At 43.8% G+C, this 23,287-nt stretch overlaps 1 protein-coding gene across 2 annotated transcripts in view; it reads left to right on the top strand.

Moving 5' to 3' along the window:
- SIK3 (SIK family kinase 3) overlaps positions 1-23,287 on the top strand; it is a 145,201-nt gene that overhangs the window by 74,145 nt on the left and 47,769 nt on the right. For both annotated transcript variants that reach the window (XM_075909532.2, XM_075909531.2), the window contains exons 2-3: positions 4,285-4,401; positions 8,152-8,215. In XM_075909532.2, the coding sequence (XP_075765647.1) occupies positions 4,285-4,401; positions 8,152-8,215 (181 nt within the window). The remainder of the gene's footprint in view (positions 1-4,284; positions 4,402-8,151; positions 8,216-23,287) is intronic.

Genomic DNA, 23,287 nt, shown 5'->3' with positions numbered 1-23,287 from the left:
TCTCAGCGAATGTTTTAGTCTTGACTCTTCTGCAAGCAAAGTGTTATGTAATTGGGCTTTCCAGTTTCTCGTGTTCACGTTTTCTTATTGTTTTAATGTGGTTGGGTAATCACATCCCCCTGAACAAGCATTTTTTGTGATTTTTTTAATGTTCCATTAAATGGTGAAAGGAAATCCAGTGTGTGTGGCCTCTTGGTATCTTGCTACTCCCTGGTTTAGAAGCCTCCCAGCAAAGCGGCAGCAGGGAATTTATTGGGCTTTGTGAAGCTCCATCATCCCAGGAATGAGCTTCTGGCCCAAAAGCAATCTGCAGAGAATGTTCATTACTGTATTACAAAAGAAAGTGACATTTGGTCTGCTGTATGGCTTTGGGCTGTGTTTTTAATCAGCCCTTGGGAAAGCCGTTATAAAGGGATAACGATGCATGTTTCATGCCATTCCGTCAGCGTGGTGGGCTTATGGTACCTACCCTTCCTTGACATTGACTGTTGGAAATACCGCTACAGCAAATCAAAGAAACACACCCACAGAATGTGTTGTATTGTGATTCTTTTCTGGTGCAAAATGCCAGTTCTAAACAAGAAAATTTGTGGGTGGATCCCCAGATCATAGACTTCATTTTTCTCATCACTGTTCACTCTCTGTAGCTGTCTTTCTTGCATTGCCAAGTATCCTGGTTATTTTTTTAGTGAGGGGTTTTGTGCTGCGGAGGGTTTTGACTTGCAGCGTTTCCATGGATGCCCACAGCACACATCAGTTTGTTTCCATCGGTGGGATTCCTTTCTGTCTTTGGGAGCAGACTCCATTTTGCTTACCCATGTACTCTGCCATGGTTTGTGGATAGCAGTGCAGCAAGAGCTAGTTTTTCTCCTTTGGATGATAGCACTGCGCAGCTGCTCAACAATTTGCAGAGCAGACATCTGTCTTTATCCAGATGCTTTCAGATTCCATGTATGATGGACATATGTTGCTCTCATCTGATCAAAGCCCAGTCCTTGTACTGGCACACTTTAAAAAAGCTTTTTAATTTTTCCAGTGTAGTTCAGTATTTTTAAAAAGTAGTTTGAAGTTGGGGAAATGCAGTGTTCCTTTTCCTGAAGTGCTTGTCTACTTTCGTTTTCTACCATACTTGTGTAGCCGACACTATAGTCTTAGGTTTTCCAGAGGCAAAACCTGGGAGGACTACAGGGCACGTGTTTTGTGACGGGTATATTTTTGGGTTCAGACAACAGACTCTTGTGTCTGATTTTAACTTTGAGCCTTGTGTGCTAGGCCTACACATTACTCCTGGATAAGAAAAGTGGAAAGGAGTTCAAGAGAAGAAGCACTTGTGCGCGAGGACCAGCCTGGGACTTCTCAGAAGACCACTTACTTTAGCATTGAAACATTGACTTTGTTTTTCACCTAATCCCATTTTTCATTGCTTTAAAAATAGCTTTTAACTTTTTAGTGAGCACCTATTACAAAGCCAGGGATGAGATGAAACAGATGGTTTCGTAGCAAACTAAACCTTCTCCATCTAAGCAGAAACGCTGTCTATCCTTTAGAAGTTGATGGATCGTTCACATTGCCTTTGCCAGTTTCATAACAACGAGGACCCAGTCTATATGCAGAGCTGATCAGACAGCTCAGTGTCTAGGGCTGGAGTTGCGTTGTTAAATATTGGTTGATTGAATAGTCGATTAACTTCATGAATTCTCATCGATGTAGTTGACTATTCTGTAGTCCCCAGGAGCGGGGCCAGCAGCAGTGCACTCCGGCCTCATTCCCAGGGAACCCTCTGCCACTCTGTGCTACTGCCTCTGTATCAGACGCAGCAGCGCAGGGTACCAGGCAGGAGCTTGTCTGTGGGGGGGGGGGGCCTGTTTAAAAACCAGCTCCCCTCGCGGACCAGTTGCCTGTCACCCCGCGCTGCTGCCTCTGAAAAAGCGGCAGCAGCTCCTGTCTGGGGGCGGGGTGGTTTGAGTTGCTGGACTCAGTGTGATTCGGAACTGAGCTGGGCTGCCTGTCTACATGACTCCTAATATGCTTTAAATGCAGATCTGCAACAGGGGTTGGTTCCGGACCTGTTGCAAGCCAGGACTAAGCCGGGCTGCTGGCCAGCCTGCTAAAAAATGTATTGGCTGGCGGGAGAGGGAGGGAAATTCATGCAGTCTATAGCTTTTGCTTATCAGTTAATCGACTACACTATTACATCCCTAGGCTGGAGCTGACATGTGACCTATGGTAGCGCAACTCAGCCTTATACTGAGAAAATGGGGATTCAGACTAGTTGGAATAAGGCCAAAGAATGGGGCAGCCTGTGTGTCCATTTCCAACCAACATACTTTAAATTGTGCTGGTGATGATATAGGTGAAGTTTCATCTTCTGGAATATGATGCACTGATACCTTTATATAGGCGCAGACAGGTGGTGTGGCTTGCTTCATGAAAAGGTACAATACCTGTACAATTAACTGCAGTACAAACCGTCCTGTCCTGACTGATCCTGTCTGCTTATTTCACCTAAGAGGCTAACACCAAGGTGTGTTACGCGTATGTAGAGCAAAGTGAATTTCACTGATGTCAGTTTTGTTCTCTGGGTTTGTGATGGATGCTTCAGTTGATCATGAATTAAAAATCTTTGTAGGGAAAATACTGAGATTAAGGAAGACTTTTTTTTTTTAGTTGTCAGATGCTGAGTTTTTAATCAAATAAACCCCCTTTACCTACCTTCCCCCCATTTAATATTTTATTCCAATGGTTTCTGATGATGGGCATTGGAAGGTACCAGTGGATTTTTTTTTCTTTGGTCCCACTGAACTTCTTGGCTGTGTTTTACCGTAGGTGGGAAGGTTTTCCTGGCTTGGCCTCGCCATTCATCTGTTCTCAATTTTGCTTTGATCAAGGCTGACACAGTTTGTTGATTCCTCTCACTGACTTTCTACCCCTTTGAAGCCTCTCCCACTTCTATACTGACATGCCCTTCATAAAATGAATTAAAATAACCCTGCTCTTTGGGGGTGCAAAGATTGAGCCTTTACACTTACACTTTTGGGAGTGTAGATTGAGCCTTCCCATCTGAATTATTATTCCCGGGCAAAATTTTATGTTAAGGTTGGAAGTACATAACAGTAAGTTACGGTAAAACTATTGCAGAGATGTTGTACTTGTCCCCCAGCCAAGCATTATAAACACAGGAAATTCATTGTTAAGGGTCTGTGTCAAAGAAGTTAAATGTGCTAAGATATGGAAATGCCCAGATAGGGCTCCCCGACAAACTACACTTTGCCTTGTAGTGATACAGTGTAGTAACAGTGGGATTAACGCTTTTTAGGTGTTTGTGGTTCCAGATAAAATGAACCCAGTTTTTATATCAGAGGGGTAGCCGTGTTAGTCTGAATCTGCAAAAGCGACGAGGAGTCCTGTGGCACCTTATAGACTAACTGAAGTGTAGGAGCATAAGCTTTCGTGGGCAAAGACCCACTTTGTCAGATGCATCTGACGAAGTGGGTCTTTGCCCACGAAAGCTTATGCTCCTACACTTCAGTTAGTCTATAAGGTGCCACAGGACTCCTCGTCGCTTTTCCAGTTTTTATAGGTACCAGAAATGTTCTTTTTTTCTCCCCATGACGGCTCAGGGATTGGTGAAGATGCTGGTCCAGATCTGCAGTGACTGAACGTTGCACTGGCGAAATGTCTGTCTTGCACTGTTGCTGCCTGTTGTGTTGACAAATGGGATTTCAGTGTTCAGGCGGAGCTGGGCACCTTTCATCAGCACAAAATGAATATACAAGCAGCACGGTTTGCAGGTTAAGATGTGGTGGCGACAAGCTGGAAGCCATCTTTTGACTTGTAAATGGAACAAATGTCAGCTGGGAATTTCTGGGGACTCAATCCAGGATTCCAGGAAGCTGTTTTTCTGACTAGTTGCTGATGCTGTGGTGAGCGTTCAGTTACTATCGGAAGAGGGGAAAACATGAAAAGTAGAGATCAGCATTGCACACTTCAGTGGGGTACATTTGTTTTTTCCTCAGTGATGATCAAACAATGAAATGCAGCTCCTGCATGTTTATCGTGCACAATCTGTACTGAAGTGGGAGGGTTTCCCTGAATCAGCTAAACAGTTCTTAAAACTGAGCGCTTTGGAATCAGGATTATGCATTTGTTCTTTGTGTGCACAGTGCCGAGCAACAGGGGGCCCTGGTCCTTGATGAAGGCTCCTAGATGCTGATGATACAAAAAGTTAGTACTATTCTGAATAGTGACTGAGTGAGTGACCCTTTTCTTTCTCTCCTTTGCCAGGTTGCTATAAAGATCATTGACAAGACCCAGCTGGATGAAGAGAATCTCAAGAAGATTTTTAGAGAAGTTCAGATTATGAAGATGCTCTGCCACCCACATATCATCAGATTATATCAGGTCTGAGCATTGTGTGATGGGCTTTTGCCTCACTGTGCAGGCTGTGCCATGGGTGTAGGCTGGGGAGCATTAGCATGCATAGGGATAACCCTGTACTTTCAGAAGAGTAAAATAAGGAAACAATCTTTGTTACAAAATCACTTGGTTTAAAAAAAGAAGCTCCCCAAAAGCCTTGTGTTTCCGTAGCCAGTCCTCTGTTTCACCGGAAGATCAATTGTCCTCTGAGGACAGCCAGTTTCCATTTGTTTACGGCTATTGTGCACCTTTCAATTTCCCAGTTCAGATTAGCTGTGTTGTCCTCAGCAGAAGGTGATCAGGGACAGTAGCGGTGGTAGCGTCACTTCTGTGTTTTGTTGCAGATTTTTCTCCAGCTTTTCTGGCTTGCTTTTCTTGGCAAACAAAAGCACCAGGGAAAGGTCCCCTTGGGATGCAGCCCCATGGGTCTGTGCTGTGGTGTGGGTTTGTACACACTGCCACTCTCGATAACGGATGAGGTGGGACATCACAAAGGATCCAGCCCCTTTGTGGAAGCCAGAAGCAAGAGGGCATCTGAGAAGTGACAGGAGAAGGAATTGGGGACTGTGCCCTTGGTGAAACTTGAAATGTCTTCTAAAAGGCTTGGGTCCTCGATCTCCTTGGAGTGGCAATTCGTGACACAGTGGAAAAAAATCTCCCTTCCCTGTATCCTGCCAACATTGCTTGTTGGTTGGCAGTCTGCAGCGGAACTGTCTTTCAGCTACAATCTGCTGAGCTGAAGATGCAGAAATAAAATTAACTGGTGCAGGAGTCCTTTAGTTCCCGCTTCAAAGCCAATAGGTTAAATTGGAAAGCAGTGACCTCTTTTGCATGAGCCAATGAAACTGTTCTGTCACATTCAGCTGTCTGCCATTCCCGAAGGCTGGATCATGAAGTGGGCAAAATGCTGCTGGCTTCTCAGACTGGGTATGCTTTAAGTTCAACTTGAGAAGAGACTGGATTGCCAGAGATGCTTTAGAACTGAAAGTCTGCTATGATGACTGTAGCTACTTGACTCTGCTGGCTGGGAGCATTGAACATTTTAGGTGTCAGTTGCAATATTTAGGGGTTTGTTTCCCCTGTAATTTAATGAGGCTCTGTATGTTTGCCAAGAAGAGAGGGCACCCTGAGCTTTCGTAGAGATTGCCCTCCCCTCAGAACAGCTGCTGTCTTCTTGTGGCAAAGCTGCTTCTAGCTCACGTCTCGCTGCAATCAGTGGCATTCGAGACTCAGCGGGAGTAAAACAGAGACTCTTGGGTGGAAAAGGTTAATGACTTGATACCTTGGCCAGAGAGCTGTGAGTGAGGGGCCTGTGACAGTCATTTGAAGAGTTCTGCGGGGTAACAATGCAGAGACAGTATCCTCTCTGGAAGAGCTGGTGCCTGTAATGGTTTTTTGAGCCAAAAGCGCTTGTCTTCCTAGCTTATGCAATATAAAACCCCAGAGAGAATATCGAGAGACGGCAGCCGTGTCTCAGCTCCACCGGTGTTAGAACAGAGCATCCTCTGTGTGGTGTTTCAGCTGGCTATTCGAGGGGTGCTTTCTACAGAAATTTTATTCTGAGCTTTGAAGTGATGTACGATTGGACTACTCGTTATTATAAAACACCTGCACAACCTGAAGCCAGGGAAATCAAAGCCTCTGGTCATTAAAGCTTTTCCTCCACAGCCCTTCATTAGAGAATTTGAAAGGCACATTTCTTAGGGTTTGTAACACTCTCAGCCAATAAATGCAAGAAGAGAAGGTGTGTCCAGTACCTGAAAAAATGTGAGAAACCAGGTTTGCCTGGCTACAGGAAGTCGTAAAAAAACACCCCAGTGTTTCTTTTGCACATAGGTGGAGTGACGATTAACTGGCAACTGTAAGCCATATCACATGACAATTGAGTAGCATTGGACGGCACATTCTGAATCTAAGGGCTTGTCTCTAATACGCTCATTTATTAGCTTTTAGGGGGCTGGAGACGTTTAAAACAGTAAAAGCTCAATGTATTGTAGATAATTGTGCACTGTCAGCCAATTTCCTATTTCGTAAACTTTGGAAATGCGGCTTTCAGCCTTTCTTAGGCTAACTGTTTCCACTGGGCTTCTCTCTCTACTCTTTCTGATCCTGGGGAACGGGACCACAAGCGTAGCCATGGCACATCGGTACAGGTTCCATGGCAACTCCCAGGGATTGTACCCTTGAATCAGTCACACGCTCTTAAAAATCTCACCCTGTGGCTCTCGTTACAATGCTTTGAGTGCAATGCTCCCTCTGTCCCTTCACATCCTTATAGCCTCTCCTTCCTCCCACTTCCCCAGGGTCTCCCCACTGCTTGGCGCAAATGCATGAACACTGAAGTTCTGTCTGAGGCTCCCTGGGGAAGTGGATGGAAGAAGAGGGAAACTGGAACAAATTACTTTATAATGTATCCCCTTAATCTCTTGCTTTTCCCTACATCCACCAGTTTACCTATGCGGACTCCCCTATGCATACATATCATGGGCATGCTTTGAAGCTTCCCACTGGAAGATCCATTCCCTCCCAACAGTGGCACCTCGTCTTCTCATCCTGAGCAAAGAGCTACTTGTCCAGCCACTTTCCTTCCTGACTATCTATCCCCAGGCCTAAAAGGGCAGCAGTGGCTCCAGGGTGCTTTGTTCTCTTCTTTTACACATCCCTCCTCTTAAGGGTCCATTGTCCCGTCTCTCATGGGAAGGAGCAAAGGGCTTCAGCCACTTTGCTCTGTGGCCCTGCTCTGCCTACTCTACATTGGGGTGTGCCACAGTTGGGTGCGTGTTTTGAGTCCAGAGCACGAATAGGTAAAAGAACATTTCTATTTGCAGTCTTCTCTTTAGTACTAACACGCTTAGTGTCGATAGTAAGAGATCAAGAAATTGCTCTGGCTTAAAACATGTCATTTTGGGGCTGTGCCTCTTAATTAAGTGGAGATCCCTTTCTGCATTCTCCGCTTGTGTTGGTTTAGTCAGGGTAGCTATCTCTGCCAGCTCTCGTCAGCTGGGGTGATGTTACCATGAGGGGTCCATAGAGAAACTTACTGAGGCCTGGTCTGCTATTCGATCGCTGTTAGAGCAAACCAGCTTTGTAGTGGCACTATCCGCCTTTCCCAGGAACTAATTTTGGCATTTAATTGGCTTACTAAAAATGGGAGAACTGGTCTTAATACTGTAACTGGCCTTCATTTGTTGGAGAGCACTGTGTTCACCCAGTGCCTTGAAAGGCTTTTATAAAGATTGGCATTATCTTCTCCCTTAGATGTGAAGGCTCCCTAGAGCAAAGCGAAGTGAAGGCTTTTATGATTGATAAATCTTGAGTCATTTGAAAGTCACTTGCTAATTCTGCAGCTAGTCTCTCCTTTAGAGAAGTGTCCCTAATTATTTTAGTGTTTCAGAGCGATGAATGATTAATATGTAAGGTGAACTTTCAGCTGTGGGAGCCCAGAGAAGTCTTTGAGGTTCTCAAAACAAGTGGAGACTAGCGAGGGAGTATTTTGGGGGTGAGATGTAGAAGATTTTAAATGGCCTTTAAAATATCCCCTTTGATAAAATGATGCTTTCCCCTCCCTTGCCCCATCATTGCTCTCTAAAGCTTTGCAATCCACTTTTTAAACATTTTTTGCTGAAAGCAGCTTGTGTCAAAGTTACAAGTCACAAAAGAAAATTGCAATTAGCTTCATTTCCTTTTGCACTGGGCAGTGTCTTTAGCTGTCACTTTGTATCCTTGTGTGTCCAGGTTATGGAGACGGAGAGGATGATTTATCTGGTGACAGAGTATGCTAGCGGAGGGGAAATATTTGGTAAGTACATTTATTACATTATTTAATCAGATAATCTGCTTGGTCAACTACAGAAAACTGAAAATAGCTGCCTCGTATCTCCTGTCCTTCAGCCCTGAAAACTTGCATTGACAAAGGAATGAAAAAAAAATCATGTAACTTATAGGAAGCCATGCCATCTAAAAGGGCATAATCGCCATGTTTTGGAGACATGGGGGGGAGGGGGGAATCTTCATTCTTAGAGGCAGGGCCATTTTGCTTCATCTAACACTTGGGATAAAATGTGTTGTGTAGTGGTTTTCAGAACTGCCTTGGAAAGAGTGGCTAAAAACTTTACAGCTTGTCAGTAGGTGATGTGAGATTCTTGGCTGCAGCTGCAGTGTTGCTGTTTGATGTTAGTGACATCTAAACTGGCAGGCTGTCTTGCAGTGCTACAGTCTTTTATCCTTAAAAATCATATGATTTCTCTGCATTTTGATATTTTTATAGAGTGTTATCCCTGCAATCTAGAGTCTACAGGCATCCTTTTTAAAACACCATGTTTTGCTGACAAGGTTTTAGTTGGGTTTTCTTGACCAGTATAAACAGGTTTTATTTGTCTGAAAGCTATATTATATAACTGCCTCAGCAAAAAAATTGTTTTTTAAAATGACAACTAATGAAACATCTGATGGTATTTTACTCGCATGTCAAAGTTCTTTGCCCCAGATAACTGAGTCTGTATTTTGCAAGGTTGGTCTTTAGCACAGTTGAGTTAGTACAAGGCTCAGGAAAAATCCTTGTCCAGTTTGGTCAGGAAGATAGATCCTAAAATCACACTAATAGCTTTGTTAAAACTCAGTTCTGAGTAATATTGTTCTGAGCTGAGTATGGAGTGAAACCTAGAGACACATCTGCTACATGAATTCTCTGTTTCGTTAATCTTCTCTGATTTGTTCCTGTTCAGTTTATACTGAGATTATTGTATCTTCCTTAATGTCAGAATTCACGTTTTCCATGCAAATAAGTAGAGGCTCTCATTTGGCTGGATGACGTAATAGGACGTAACAGGACAAAGAGGCTCACCAACAGTGACCACAATAGGGTGTAACAGTGAATCAGAGGTTCACTAATTCACAGCAAAGTCATTGTGGCAAAATTCCAAGTTGTTCAGCTCAAAAGCACCTCTATGGAGCTGAAATGTAACTGCCATACAGTTCCCTTCTCATTGTATCCTGAGTGGTGGTTGTTTTATCTGGATCCCTAGAAAATTCTCATGTGGCAACTCCTATCTTACAGAGAAGGGCTATAATGTATGGTAAGCAATATCTGCTGTGTCTACGCAGCTTCCTTGCTATTCTTTTGTTTGTTGGAGAGCGAAGGCAGATGTTCAGATCTCAGCAGCAAGTAAAAATACTTAAAGCGTCTGTTCTCTTGTTATTCAAGGATATCCAAATCCATAGGACCCCTTGCATGCAGGCAAGTATTACTTGCTGCTTACAGATGAGGGAGCTGATATTGAATACATTACTCTGTGGCCTTGAGTTGTTGACTGAGACAGAGGTCTGCTTGTGGTCCTCTGCTCTAACTCTCATCTAGACAAGTGATTCCCAAACTGTGGTCAGGGGTTCATGAAAGGGTTCATAAGGGGTTCTTGGAGGAAAACAATTTGTAATGATTGAAGAAAAAGTGTTTGCTTACCAAACTGAAATTAAGGTCCTTGTAGCCAGTGTGGCAGTGGTAACATCACTCAGATAGTTGATGCTCAGTTGTTCTGTGGCATGCTACTTTGCTCTAGTGAAACGTGATTCTTCTTGTTTACTAATTTGTTCATTTGTTAGTGTTCTCCATGTGTTGTTTTTATATGAATTTTTGTCCATCCAGTAATGGACAAGTGGCTGAAAATGGAAAGTGTGATGAAAAGAAGATGAATGTTTGACATCATCTAGTGTTTCATCAAGTCCAAAGTATGGAAAATCTAAGTCTAATGATCGTGATGGTCTTGGAAAGTCAGTAATGAAGAATAGAAAATATAATGATTATATAAAATATGGCTTTACATGCATTGGTTATCAAGCATGTCAAGCGAAATCTTGGAAGAGTATTGCCATTTTCGTAATGTAATGATTAATAATCATAATTAATAAATAGATGAGTACCAGTCTGCGCCCTTTGCTTGCTACACTTGCCTACTCCTCTCTCTTTCACTTCGCTGAGCAAGCCTGTTGACGCTGATGATGTGATGATGTCATTCTGTCGCCTGGCAGGAAAAATCTTTTTTTATATATATAGAGAGAGATAATAAGTATCATGAAAACACATTTTTTGTTTCCAAGATCACAGCTTTTATAGTTTATGCTCAGGTAAGGGAGAAAATCCCTGGAAATATTGATTTTTAGGTAGGGGTACATGATTTGACATTTTTGTGACAGGTATTCACAGGTTGGTGAGTTTGGGGACCACTCGTCTCGACAATACTAGCTCCTTTGGAGAAAGCAAGCCAAAAATCTGTGGATACATAACCAGGGGCTTGGAGAATAAATTGTTGGTAACCATTCTGGTAGCCTAAAAAGCATCATGAAAAATAAATAATATAGAGAAATCTAATGTAGTGACATTTTCTCAATGCCTTTGTAGTTATAGCTAATTACACAGTAAATATTAATGGCAGAAACTACGTCCATTGCTTTTCCAGTTATCTCCCACTGCTTCTTTGATTCCTGCTTTTGTAAGGAAGGGACACGTAAGTACTAAACAAGTTGTAACTGATAATTAACAAGTGTAGATTGTCCACTGAAAACCTAACGGTTCCCAGCTGAGCCTTCTGCTGTCTCGCTAAGCCAGAAATTTTCAAATGGGGGGGCAGGTCATGCCTTAGGGAAGGGGCAGAGCTTGCCTGCTCATTTATGATGGACAGGTGGCTAGAACAAACTTGAGTGAGTAGGGTGGAGACTGAGTGACAGATAAAGGGTGTGTTTTTATATAGTACCACTTGTCTTACATTTTGATATAGGCAGTCTGTCTGGTCTCCACTGTACAAATGCATTAGCAACGCTAGGTGGCAGTATTCTTCTCACTATAATTAGGGCAGGTGGCAAACTCCAAGTTTACAAAACAAAAAATGTGAAGGTGGGGCATGATTTGGAAAAGGTTGAGAACCCCTGCTGGAAACATAAGATGCTATTTATCAGGGAGTGTTGGATGCCCTGTAATTCTGCAAACTTGTGAAGTTCAGCGTATTCTTTGTGTAGGGTGGTGATGGCTACAGTAAAGAAGCAGTAATGTGTGCATTCTTCATGCATGCACAGTGGAAAACTTTTGCTTTTCTGCAGGTCGCTGCGAAGAGGTGAAATATCTCTTCCTCCCTCTCTCCTAGGTTGAATTTGACAGAGCTAATGCAATTATTTCTCTACATACTAGCAAGCTCACATGCAAGCATTGGAATGAATTCTGTTGGCTACAAAAATAGTTCTGTGTTATGAATGGAAAGCAAAATCTAATTGCTTTCTGAAATATTTTGCGCTAGTAAATTTGGTTCATTAGAATTTTTAATTTATAGTACATTGCCCCATATTGTACCCTCAATCCAGTTGTTATCTGTTACTTATGTCCTAAAACGGAGCTGTCCATTTCCGCTCTCTCTAGCACGCTCTGGCAGTTTTCAGACTTCACACAAGGTTCATTAATTCTAAACTTTATATCAAAGAGAGTGAAGCCAAAATCCCAGCAAAGTTTCTGGAGTAGCAAGTGAAACTTTGTTCTAACATGGGAAACAATTATTGGGAAGACAGGGGAACCAAACCAGAAGAAAATAATCTTTCCTTGCACAATCATTAGCATCTACAACACTGAAGAGAATTTCACATCTTCATTTGCCAAGAGAAACAATCTAGCTGTGCTTCGGGCTGTCTTCCCCTCCATTTATGCTCTATGCTTTGGGTAATGCTGAGGCTGCAAACCAGAAGGCGTAAGAGAAATCTTTTTGCAGGCAAAAATTTGCTTACCAGATTTCCTTTCTTTCAAGTGTATGCCTTTTGCTGGAGACACTGGTTTTCCTGGCAACTGCTTTGGAGTAATCTTCCTTCTCACAGCTGTAGTGATGACTCCCTGTTATTCATGTGCAGTGCAGCTACTATAAAAAAAAGACCAAGGTGTTTTGGGAGAAGGGGAAGGCTTTCACTTATTCAGTGTTTAAGGTGACTTTTAATTTCCATTGGTAATGCAGCCAGAACATGTGGGCAAGCAGGCTTGGAATGGGCTGCATCCTACATTGATTTCAAAAGCTGCACTTCCCTTCCTGCATCATCTGACTAGAACATTTTTCCATGCACGTAAAATGGCAAAAATCACAGCAGGGTCAAATGTGCATTCATGGAACAGCCTCATCAAGAATCACCTTATTTACCGAGTTATGGAGCATCAGGGAGATCTCCGTATTAAATGTTCACGTTAGAGTTTTTTCGTTGCTTGTGTGATGTTCTTTGACCATTATGTCCATATGCACTAATTTTTAAAGCGAAACTGTTGCACTGAACAACCAAATAAGCGGGAGGGGAGTGCAACCTTAATGTTCTGTGTTCAGAAAACTTCAAGGACAAGAAACTTGCTCTATATAAGCATCCGTTCTGTTGTCTAATATGTGAGGTATTGTACTATACTTTTCTACATATTGTAGGAATATCTGTGTGTACAGCAAATTGCAGCGATTAAGTCTTTCAGTAGTTATTAAAATGTAACTTTTTACACAAAGTGAGCAATGGATGCAATACGTGAACTGGGAAAGTGGGTATGCAGCTGCAAAGGGTGCCCGGACTCAAGCATGTCAAAAATAAAAGCTTAGCTTTTTTGTCCCCTTATTTGCTCTTCTGAGCTGTAGTCCTGGCTATCCCCAGTCATGTCTACCTGAGTTTTCATTAGCTAGGCTCAGTCTGTGCTGAGAAACTATGCATGTAAATGAGGTCTATGACTCATCTGAGATTGATGTGCTAAATCATTTCAAGACTAACATCCGCCAGGCACAACAGTGAGTGGGAATAATGGAGAGCGGTTAGTGGCTTGTTGTAGGGTCAAAGCACTGCAGAGCACATCATTGTGTTTGTGCCCTGTATGTGGTCTGTATGCACACGAGGTGACAGTTCAACCATGTAAACAAATAAATGAACCTCTTAGTGGTAGGTTACATTTTTGTTTCACCTGTCTTAGCAACATCCCTTTATCTGAGACGTCAACCCCAAAATAGGCTTAGCGGACGTTTCCATTTCAGCTATTTACTCATTGATGTTAACAAAACAAACCTCTGACTCTGTTACAAAAACATAGCTATGAGATTAGTGTAAAATAATTCACAAGATTATTTTCTTTGAATAATAGTTAATAATAACAATACCTAGCTCTTGTGTTGGGTTTGCCAGTAGTAGATCTCCAAAGCGCTTCCTAAAGTTGGGGCAGTATCATTATCCCCACTCTGCAAATCGAGAAACTGAGGCATACAGACAGACCTGGCATTCCCTTGTGTCTCAGTATTTCATCAGCAGAATCAGAACAAAAACCTAAGTCTCCTGGCCTCATTTATCTTATTTATTGAAGTAAGATGGGTGGATGATATGGTGAAATACCTTGGGACTATCTAACTTTGCAATTATCAGTGAATTAGTCTTCAGAGCCTCTGTTCCCGTTAATAGGATTTAGTTCCATGAATGGTGATTACTCTTCTACGGTGTTTTATGAAAAACATTTTTGCAACTGTTTTTTCCCCCCCTCTAAAAAGGGTTTTCTGATCCAGACAGCTACACTCTTTCAGAGTGATCACATGGCTGGAACTAGCTACATCTGTTTGAGGACATTTTGTTTCTAACTGGTCATTATGACAAATTGAATACTGTGAGTTGAGAAATCATATAAGAAATGAATGAGATTGCGAAATATGGAATTAAAGAAAAAATGGAAACTCTAGGGCCGTGGTTGCTTATTAGCCAAGAACCCATTCTCCTCCAGTCTGATGAATGCAGAGCTGCCTTGGCCAGAGGCAAGATGTCCATTTAGCCTGAGACACGCACTGCAAGGGACAAGGGACTGACAGCCAGGGAGGGAGAGAGCTGCTGGGTACAGGGAGGGCAGTAATGTTTAAGCGTCAGTTCTCTGGGTTTGCCCTGGCAAACCTGAGCCTGTCTGTGTACGTCAAGCCACCCAGAAGTGACTGTTGAGTGATGCACGCCGCTCTCTTCTTGGAATGAGCTGGCAGGCGGCGCACAGAACCGTGACCAGGGCTGTCGCGGGGGGATTCTGAGCATCTTCAATAAGTTCACCAGTGCTAGTGACTGTCCCGCCTGGACAGGAGGCTGTTGGGCCAAGCACACAATGGGAGCAGCACAAGTTGGTTGCTCAGAAGCAGCCGCTGATTGTTTAGAATGATTTTCCCTCTTTCAAAACCCCGAAAGAGCGGCTCTGAGTGGGGCAAGGGGTGCCTGGGGAACTCCAAGGGTTTCTGGGCAGCGGGGCCTGGTGAGCTTGAGCCTGGCTGGAGAGTAGAAAAAATCATGGGCAGAGAGTAGGGGGCAGAGTGCCTTCCCACTCCCCCTCCCACCAGCGCGGCTGCAACCAGGCAGCACAGTAGTGGGAAGGGCTGGTAGAGTCTGGAGGAAGGCTGCTTGGGTTTGGGGGGAAGGCCAGTTGTCTGGGGGGCATCAGAAAAGAAGGGATGAGGGCGGTGGGGAGCCAGATCAAAATGTGAAGGAAATAAGCTGCAATAAAAGGTAAATTGTAATGAAAAGGAACTAGACAAAAAACGAAGAGGAAGTGAGCTGTAGCAGAGAGAGAAAACGCTAAGCACAGTAAATCCAGCGCCCAGATGGTATTATAATGTATACAAGGCAACGGGACAAGAACAGAGAAGTTGTCAGAGGGGGGACTTTAAGACACAAAGGATGCATGCTCAGTCAAGAAGCCAACACGTTGGATCAAAGAATTCATTATTTAAGCTGGAACACCCAGCAGTAAACAGAAATTGCACCATAAGAGTGCCTGACATGTAACTAAGCAGCCTAAGAATTTATCTTCCAAACTCTGGGCTTACAGAGGCTGGGAACAGAAAAGGGATCATATAATTCTGGGGTTTATAGTCTAATGCATTGCATTTTCCCCAGTCAAGAGTCTGTTATTTCATAAATATAAAATTGTACTTACAAAGTTAGTTGGATTAAGATAATAGTAGTTAATACACAGAAGATAAAAGTAATAGTTACAGTAGTTTATGATGCAAACCTAACTAGTAATTCTTGCTAAAAAAACCCAAATGCTGATGTACTGGTGACCATTCCCCAGTGTCCTGAGCCCCTCCTCGTCCCCTATCCCTAACTCTTGCACACCCCACATGCTCAAGGCCATGCCCTGAGTCCTGCAACATTCCATCCCTCCTCCCCCGCTAACCCCCAGCCCTGAAGGACCCAGACAGTGCTGGGTAAATCTGCATGTGCTCCGCTGTGCCGAAATCCATCCTATCTTGGTTCGCCTCTTCAGAGCTATTCATCCAAGACACTCATTGCTGCAATTAGGCTAAAAAGGTGAGCAAAAGGTTTTCTTACATATCGATTGAAAGTTAGTGGAGTGTCCTAGGAAATGGAAGCAACTGAAATACACCTGAGTTAGCAGCTCTAGTAGCACAATCAAGAGGGTATCTTTTGTGTCAGTTGCAAAGTGAGCAAACTGGCTGCAAAAATGCAGCGAGCCCAACCCCCCTTTCAGCCAGAGAGTTTAGCGCCCTCACAAGCAAAAGGGCAGGAAGAGGAACTGTCTTCACTCACGGTAACCAATGTGCAGACGGAGCTTCCAGCAGAAGGGAGCTATTAAGACTCGGCTTACGTAGCTGTTTGCGGCACATCCCCAAAACAGAAGGAATCCAGGTGCTTGAGTGCTGACAGACCTGCAGTTCTTGTAGGAGGCAGTGTTTAGATTCTTGTGTGACATGGAATCCCACACACGGCTATCTAAAGGGGCTCAGTTAAAACCATTCCTAACCTTCCGAAATGCAGCCAGAGTTCAGTGAGCGCGTGCAGGCTAGAAGGGCAGGGCATTCACCTTTCAGAATACTAGCAAAGATGGTCACGTGTTTAAATGCACTGTGCACTCGGAAAGGGGCTTGGCTACAAGATCTGTCTCTGAGACCTTTTGCAGGGTCTCCAAGTATCCTACAGGTGTTATTTTGGTTTCACTTGGAGGATACGTGATAGATCAGTACTAGCCTCGTTTTGCAGCTGGGGAAGCCACTTGCCTAGGCCAGGCACAAGGAGTGCAATGTTGAACTAGCAATGGAGTCTGCTGAGTCCTAGTCCTGTGGCTTTTGTCTTTTCCCTTTGGGCCTGATCATGCTTCCACTGAAGTCAGTTGGAGCAGGATTGATCTGCTGATATTAGATCTAGGGAGGGCAGTGACCGGTCCTCTTACAAAAGAAACCGCTGTGGCATTGTGTGCATGGCTTTCTGTTGAGAAGACATTTGAGGACAATATGGAATGCCTGGGACTCGGAAGTAAGGGCCCGTGCTTCTGGGTTTGATGCATTTCTACGGAGATGGCCTGGCCCCCAGTTCAACAATCAGGCCGTCTGCGACCTGCCTTGCCTAAGAGATGTTCTGCAGATGAAGCTGGTAATGGTTAATTTCAGAATGCAGCTTGCTTCAGTGCTATGTGGAGTATTTTGAAGCGTCAGTGTTTTTATCCTCTGCCTGTATAGAAATGTCAACATTTCTGCAAACGCACTGCCTATGTGCAAAGTGCAGGGAGGGGCCTCCACTCTGTCTTCATTAGCAGTCAGATTTCTCATCTAAGTTTAAAGGAATTTTTGCAGTATAACTAAGCAGTCCATTCTGAAAGAAGAGACAGTGCTGAGTGCAAACTGGTCTGGGAGAGTTGCATTTGAGAATCAAACTCTGGAGTTCATTAAACCAAAACGCCTAAATATGAATGTTAGGGTAGAGTTTTGACAAATGATGCTCTAGCAAGCTGAAAAACCAGCAGTAAAAATGACCGTTGTCCCACGCGCATGTGGTGGTAGGAGACAGCAATCCCGAACTCCATCCCAAAATTTGCTTGTATTAACAATCTAACTGTGGTCTCCGATTACAAGTCATGTCATTCCTGCAGTCTGTTTATAAGTGGTGTTACCTGGCTGAACTAGTTAAAATGGATTACATGTCTCAGAACCTGATTAGAAGAGCTGAAATCAGTACCAATGCAAGTCCTGAAATGGCAGTTGCTTTTTAAGTTGTGAAATGTGATTGTAACAGGGACCCAAATACAGTTTCTGTTCTTATGTGTTCATCCTTATTTGTATTTGAATCTGGATAGAGCATAATATGCTCATGGGAACCTTCCAGAAGTATTCCTTATTGAATAGTCCGTTTGATTTCTTGCCTGTGGTGGAAATGCTTGACCTTGTTTAAAATCACATGTGGATTTTCAGTGTTCAGAATCTGGAGTTTTGCATTATTGGGTGTGTTTACTACATGTGCAAACAATATTCCCAATCCTGCGAAGACGGAAGCACGTGAGTGATGTGATTTGCTTGGGACATGATCCATTGCCTGTTGAAATCTGTAGGAGTGTTTACATTGACAAATGGTTCAGTGCGACAACTCACATGAGTAAAGAACCTACTGTAAGGCATAATGCTTAACGGGATCTGTTGGGACTACTTGTGGTAATAGGCAGTGCACTTGGTTGGAAATGTTTGAAGGGTTACCTTATAACAAGGGGACGTAGCCTGTTCCAAGACTCACTGCAGATGTGCTGACTATATAAATGGCTGTGGGAATAAATAAAAACTTAATTGGAACGTTTTTGGAGAGAAATTAATCAGACTCTGTGCAACTGGGTTAGAAATCAGCCCCCAAAGAAATGAATTGCTCTCCATCAGAAGCAAGCAGAAGTGCTTTGATGTATTTTTGTAATTAGTATTTATTGCAAGACAATTATGTCTCTGGTATTTTAATTAATGGGTGGTTTGGCAAAGCAGCCACCTGATAGGAAACCTTCAAAAGTGTTTTGTTTTTATTCGCCAGAATGGACATCTCTTCCAAGCTCTCTAATTAATGTGGTTTCTGAGTAAAATATATTGAAGCATTCAGGACTTGGGCTTGGGGCTTTTTGAGGTCACATCAGCAGCCCATTTAAAATAACTGGCCTCTCGAAATATGGGAGAATGTGATGTTGAGGCTTCTTTTGTTGCGTTTCTTTTCAGTGAACATTAATAAAGCGTCAAGGGCTCAATGCCTTCTCTCTGTCTTCAAAGATTGTGTGATTCTGGCTTCCTGGTCTCATGAGTGCCCATGGTTGAAGAGCATTCCAGTAGCCTATCACACTTTCTTTCTGAACTCCTAAGCCTTAGTGTTTGTGTGTTCGCTGAAGTACATAGAGACAGGAGTAAGAAGAAAAAGTAATTTTGGGATTTTTTTGGTGCTTCTTCCATAACTTGATTTTTACTTAGCACTGTGAGCCATAGTGGAGCTGTGTAATTAACTTGGAGGAGATGAAAACGAATAGGCGCATCCTTAATTTTCTTATTGCTTTGACCCAAAAAAGATTACAACTTAAAGCTGAAGTCCAGCTAACAAATGAATGTTTCAAATGCCTCGGAATTTGAGGCATCACTTTGTTTTCCAAAGGTGCTATGAATTCCATGTGCACTTAGCATGATTCATTTACAGTAGCTTTCCCATGGCTCAGGCAGTGGTCTTTCAGTTTTTTAAATTGGATGAGGATCTCTGAAACACAGGAAATAGATGCACTATTGTGTAGTCCTGGGGTGGGCGAACTTTTTAGTCTTAGGGCTGCATCTGGGCATGGACTTTGTATGGCAGGCCATAAATGCTCCTGAAATTAACAGATCATGTTCAAACAGGGACAGCACTTTTTTTTTCAAAATCAAAACTATTAAAATAATTCTGTTGTACAATCCGCTGTTAAAAATGACATTATTGAGCTTAGTTGATTTTTACTATACCGCCTTGCTCTTGTATGAACACAGATTGTGTGTTAGCCAGAATTTAGTAGTGTACTGCACTACTTGGAACTTTGGTAATTTTTGTGTTTATTGCTGACTTCTTTATGATCTGTAATTAGGTTGGTTGAATCATCAGTGTTTCTCCATTTAACCATGGCAATAACCAAAATATATTCAAACTGTTTTAGCTTCAAAGGAAACCATAATTAAGCAATGGTGGTGTTAGTCAGTTGAACTCTCTAAAACTACTATTGAAATAAACTTCATTTAATAAAGATACATTTTAGTGGAAGTAAAGCTTCAAACCCTTCGTTGCTATTATAAATCATATAGCATAATCATCATAGCAATGTATTACAGTCATTAAACCTCCTTTCCATGCCCTCTTTGATTCATGTGAACAAGGCAGCTTCTGAACAGTGGCTCAAAGTCTGGTGTCAGTGTCGTTGTGCAAGCCTTCAATGCCGCTCTCCAGTGGAACAGGCAGTAAAGCGCAAGCGCTGGGTTAAAGCTCCAACGGGCCAGACGCGGGCTGCTGTGTGACGAGCCCTGGTGTAGTTGCTTCTGATGAGATCTATTGTAGATTGAGAACGGGCCCAAGATAGGATAGTGGTAGAGAGCTGTGGATGGAGTTGTTCTTCCCATTTGTAAGGGAAACATGGCAACTTGTCAGTAATGGGATATTTGCTTAGTGCGCCTTAAACCAGGATTCCTCATGCTTTTACATAGCATGGTCCCCATCTGAACAGTCTTGTGGGAAACTCCTCCGACCCCATTTGCAAATCATGCAACGCCTAGTGAGGTTCTGTGCAGAGCAAAGGAATGTTAGGAAACTGCCTAGTTGTTTCGAATCGTTCTGATGGTGGCTCTGGCTCTTTTCCCCTCTCTGTCTCCTCAGCTACGTAGATGAGCATGGGATGCCCATAGTAGAAGATAGAAGCCGGGAAGTGGAGCCAGCATACTGGGACCTGTCAATTGTTCAGGCTGTTCCCAAGTGCTCTGTGGCTGCTGAATGATGCATGGGTCACAGACTGAGAACTGCTGCTGTAATAAAATAGGAGAGGTAGATTTTGAATGCTCCTCTGCCTGGCGCAGCTTCCAGGAAATCTTTCAGGTTCTTGAGAGATGCTTGCCCTGGATAGTTTTGTGTCCACCTTTCCTCCTGCTGCTCACACTTGAAGAGAAGCATCAGGATACTTGGGTAGGCCTGTGGCTTTGGGTTTGTATTTCTGTCAGTTGAAATGCTCTTTCCAAAACTATTCTGGCTGGGGGGGATCCTGCCTCTTCATAGCTTTATCCTTGTTGTAAAGGCTTTAAAATTTACATTGATTTTAGCCTGGCTTGCAGTCATGGCATCTCCCATTCTGATCTTATCAGTAAAGTAGGATCAAATTGGGTTGGTACTGGGACAGGACGTTCCCAAGAAGAAGCCCAGTTTCAGCAGGAGTTAGATTTAAATGAAGTTCTTGTTTAAAAAATAATCAAGGTTATGTTTTAACAAAATGTCTAAATACACAGACTTTCTCCAGAAACCATATTTACCTGACTTGGAACATAAGAATAGCCATATGGGTCAGACCAAAGGTCCATCTGGCCCAGTGTCCTGTCTGCCGACAGCGTCCAATGCCCAGTGCCTCCGAGGGAATAAACAGAATAGGGAACCAAGTGATCCCACTGTGACGGACCGGGCTGGGGCTGGGCACAGTTGAGGGCATCCATTCAGGGCGAATTGCTCAAAACTCAGGGCTCCTTGCAGCCCCAGACTGGAGACCTTCCAAACAGGTCACAAACCAGTCCCACCGAATGCTTCAGCTGCCAGTCTGGCCAGCCAGAAGCCTTCTGAGCAAAACCCCTCTGACACCCCAGCTCTTCCTGTGCCCCAGTCAGCCCTGGGCCTGCACACAGTGAGGGGTTCTAGAACCCAGTCTCACCTCCCCCGAACGGGTTCTTCCAGACCCAAGAAACGAGCCACAGATCCCAGTCAATTTACACTCTGGATCTTACCCATAAGATCACGCTGGGCCAATCCTTTAGAATCTAAAATCTTAAGGTTTATTACTAACAGAAAGAAAAGCCTGAGAGTGAGGTTAAGGAGAATACATGACATGCATCGAATCACCAAGTTCTCAATGCAGGCCCGCAGCAGAGATGTTGTAAACTGCTATCCTAAGTGTCTGGTGTAATCCTATTTCAGGATGGGTCCACGGTTCTTTCCGGCTCATTGTTCCCTGCAAGTCTGCATCTGGGGTCAGGAGCTGAACTCAAGACAATATGGAGGGTGCCACACGGCACTTGTATACCTCTCCTGGCATCCTCCTGGCCGGAGCAGGTCATATGGTCAAGTGACCTATCTCTGTTTCACATGCTGGCAGCCATTCTGCCCTGGCTGGTTTGCAGGTATCAGTCACATTCCTTAGGTGTGTATTGGCACCTAGAGATTCATTGTCCCTGGAGCGTTGCTAATTAGCAGAGTCACTGGCTGAGCATTCTTTGCCCATTGCTGTGCCTCAGACAGAGAATTTTCCAGCATCAACACCGAGTATATATCTCTAACTCCACATACAGATACTGTACAAGTACATGAATAGCATCTACAGAATCGGTAGAACATAAGCTTTCATTTAACATCTCACATGACCCCCTTTGTACAGACTTTTGGGGCAAGCACCCGCCCCCCCGGGGGTGCAACAGTGATCTTTAGAATCCAATAACGTGACATCCACCCCTGTTGCCCATTCCCAGCTTCTCACAAACAAAGGCTAGGGACACCATTCCTGCCCATTCTAGCATTAAAAGACCTATCCTCCATGAATTGATCTAGCTCTTTTTTGAACCCTGTTAGTCCTGGTCTTCACAACTTCCTCTGGCAAGAAGTTCCACAGGTTGACTGTGTTACACGGGAAGAAGTACTACCTTTTGTTCATTCTAAACCTGCTGCCTATTAAGAGAAAGGATTCAAACCAGCATCTCCTCCCCTCTGGGACAGGTTCCCAAGGCACAGGCCTACAGAGGGAGTCACTTTTGCAATGAGAATTACTTATGCAGAAAGTCCCACTCCCTGACTCTTGGGAAGATCTATAAAAATGTGAATGTCACTTATTAAAACAGCAAGCCCCCAGAAATTTGAGCAAGGCATTAAGGCACAGGGTGTCAAATTCCTGGATACACATTTTGAAATGTTCCTCACTTCAGGAAGTGTTGCAAAAATGAAATAAATCTGGGCGTACATTATGGAGTTGTACTCCTATTCTTCCTTTGTGTTGCAGGGGTTAGTCACAAGAATCCTGTTGATAAAATATCCAGTCTGGCAATTCCTAAGGGCCATCTAGTTCAGGGTCATGCTTCTGATGCTGGCCAGGACCAGATGGTTTTGAAGGGAGATGCCTGTCGCCTCCTCCCTCCCACCCACACCCAGCTGGCTCCCGTATTAGGAAGGCAGGATAAGGGACACCATGTGGGGGGGGGGGGGGGGCTCTGGAGTGGCTTAGGGGATAGGCATTCACCTGGAGAGCACAGGGTTAGGGGCTTGAGTCCCACCTTCCCCTCCAGCCAGGGATGGAGCTGGCTCCTGCATTAGGAAGGCAGGATAAGAGACCCATAGAAAGTGAGGTGGGCTTTGGAGGATATAGGGCATTCACCTGCAGAGCATGGGTTGGTGGGTTCATAACACCCACCCTGGGAGTGGCTGGACAACCAACATAGGCTGCCCCAGGGACAGAGCTGGCTCCTGCATTAAGAACGCAGGATGAGGGACACCCCCACACCCACACACATTGGATGGTATCCTGGTCTCTAGCAGAGATTGGATTGCGCTTTCTGCAGGAGGCTTCATGCTTGCACAGCTGAGAACATTTATTCTTTCAGAGCAGACCAGCCTCCAGTCTTAGGACACTTCTCTTGACTTGCAGACAACGTAACTGTCCTAGTGAAACCATGTATTAGCCTTTTCCTACCAACTCCCAATCTTGCACCCATTGAGTCAGGAGGACCCCGAACTAGGCCCGACCCCTTGCTGGATGGCGTCTTAATCTCTGATGAATGTGAGTGTTTTAGTGCCGGAATGAGTTTCTAGTTCTGAGTATCATCAGTCCCTATGACAAACATGTCCACTGTAACTGGAA

The sequence above is a fragment of the Pelodiscus sinensis genome, chromosome 25, assembly GCF_052426305.1.
Source record: "Pelodiscus sinensis isolate ZL-2025 chromosome 25, ASM5242630v1, whole genome shotgun sequence".
Taxonomy (NCBI): Eukaryota; Metazoa; Chordata; order Testudines; family Trionychidae; genus Pelodiscus; species Pelodiscus sinensis.
Note: the sequence above shows the minus strand (reverse complement) of the source record. Positions and strands in the feature narration are given on the sequence as shown.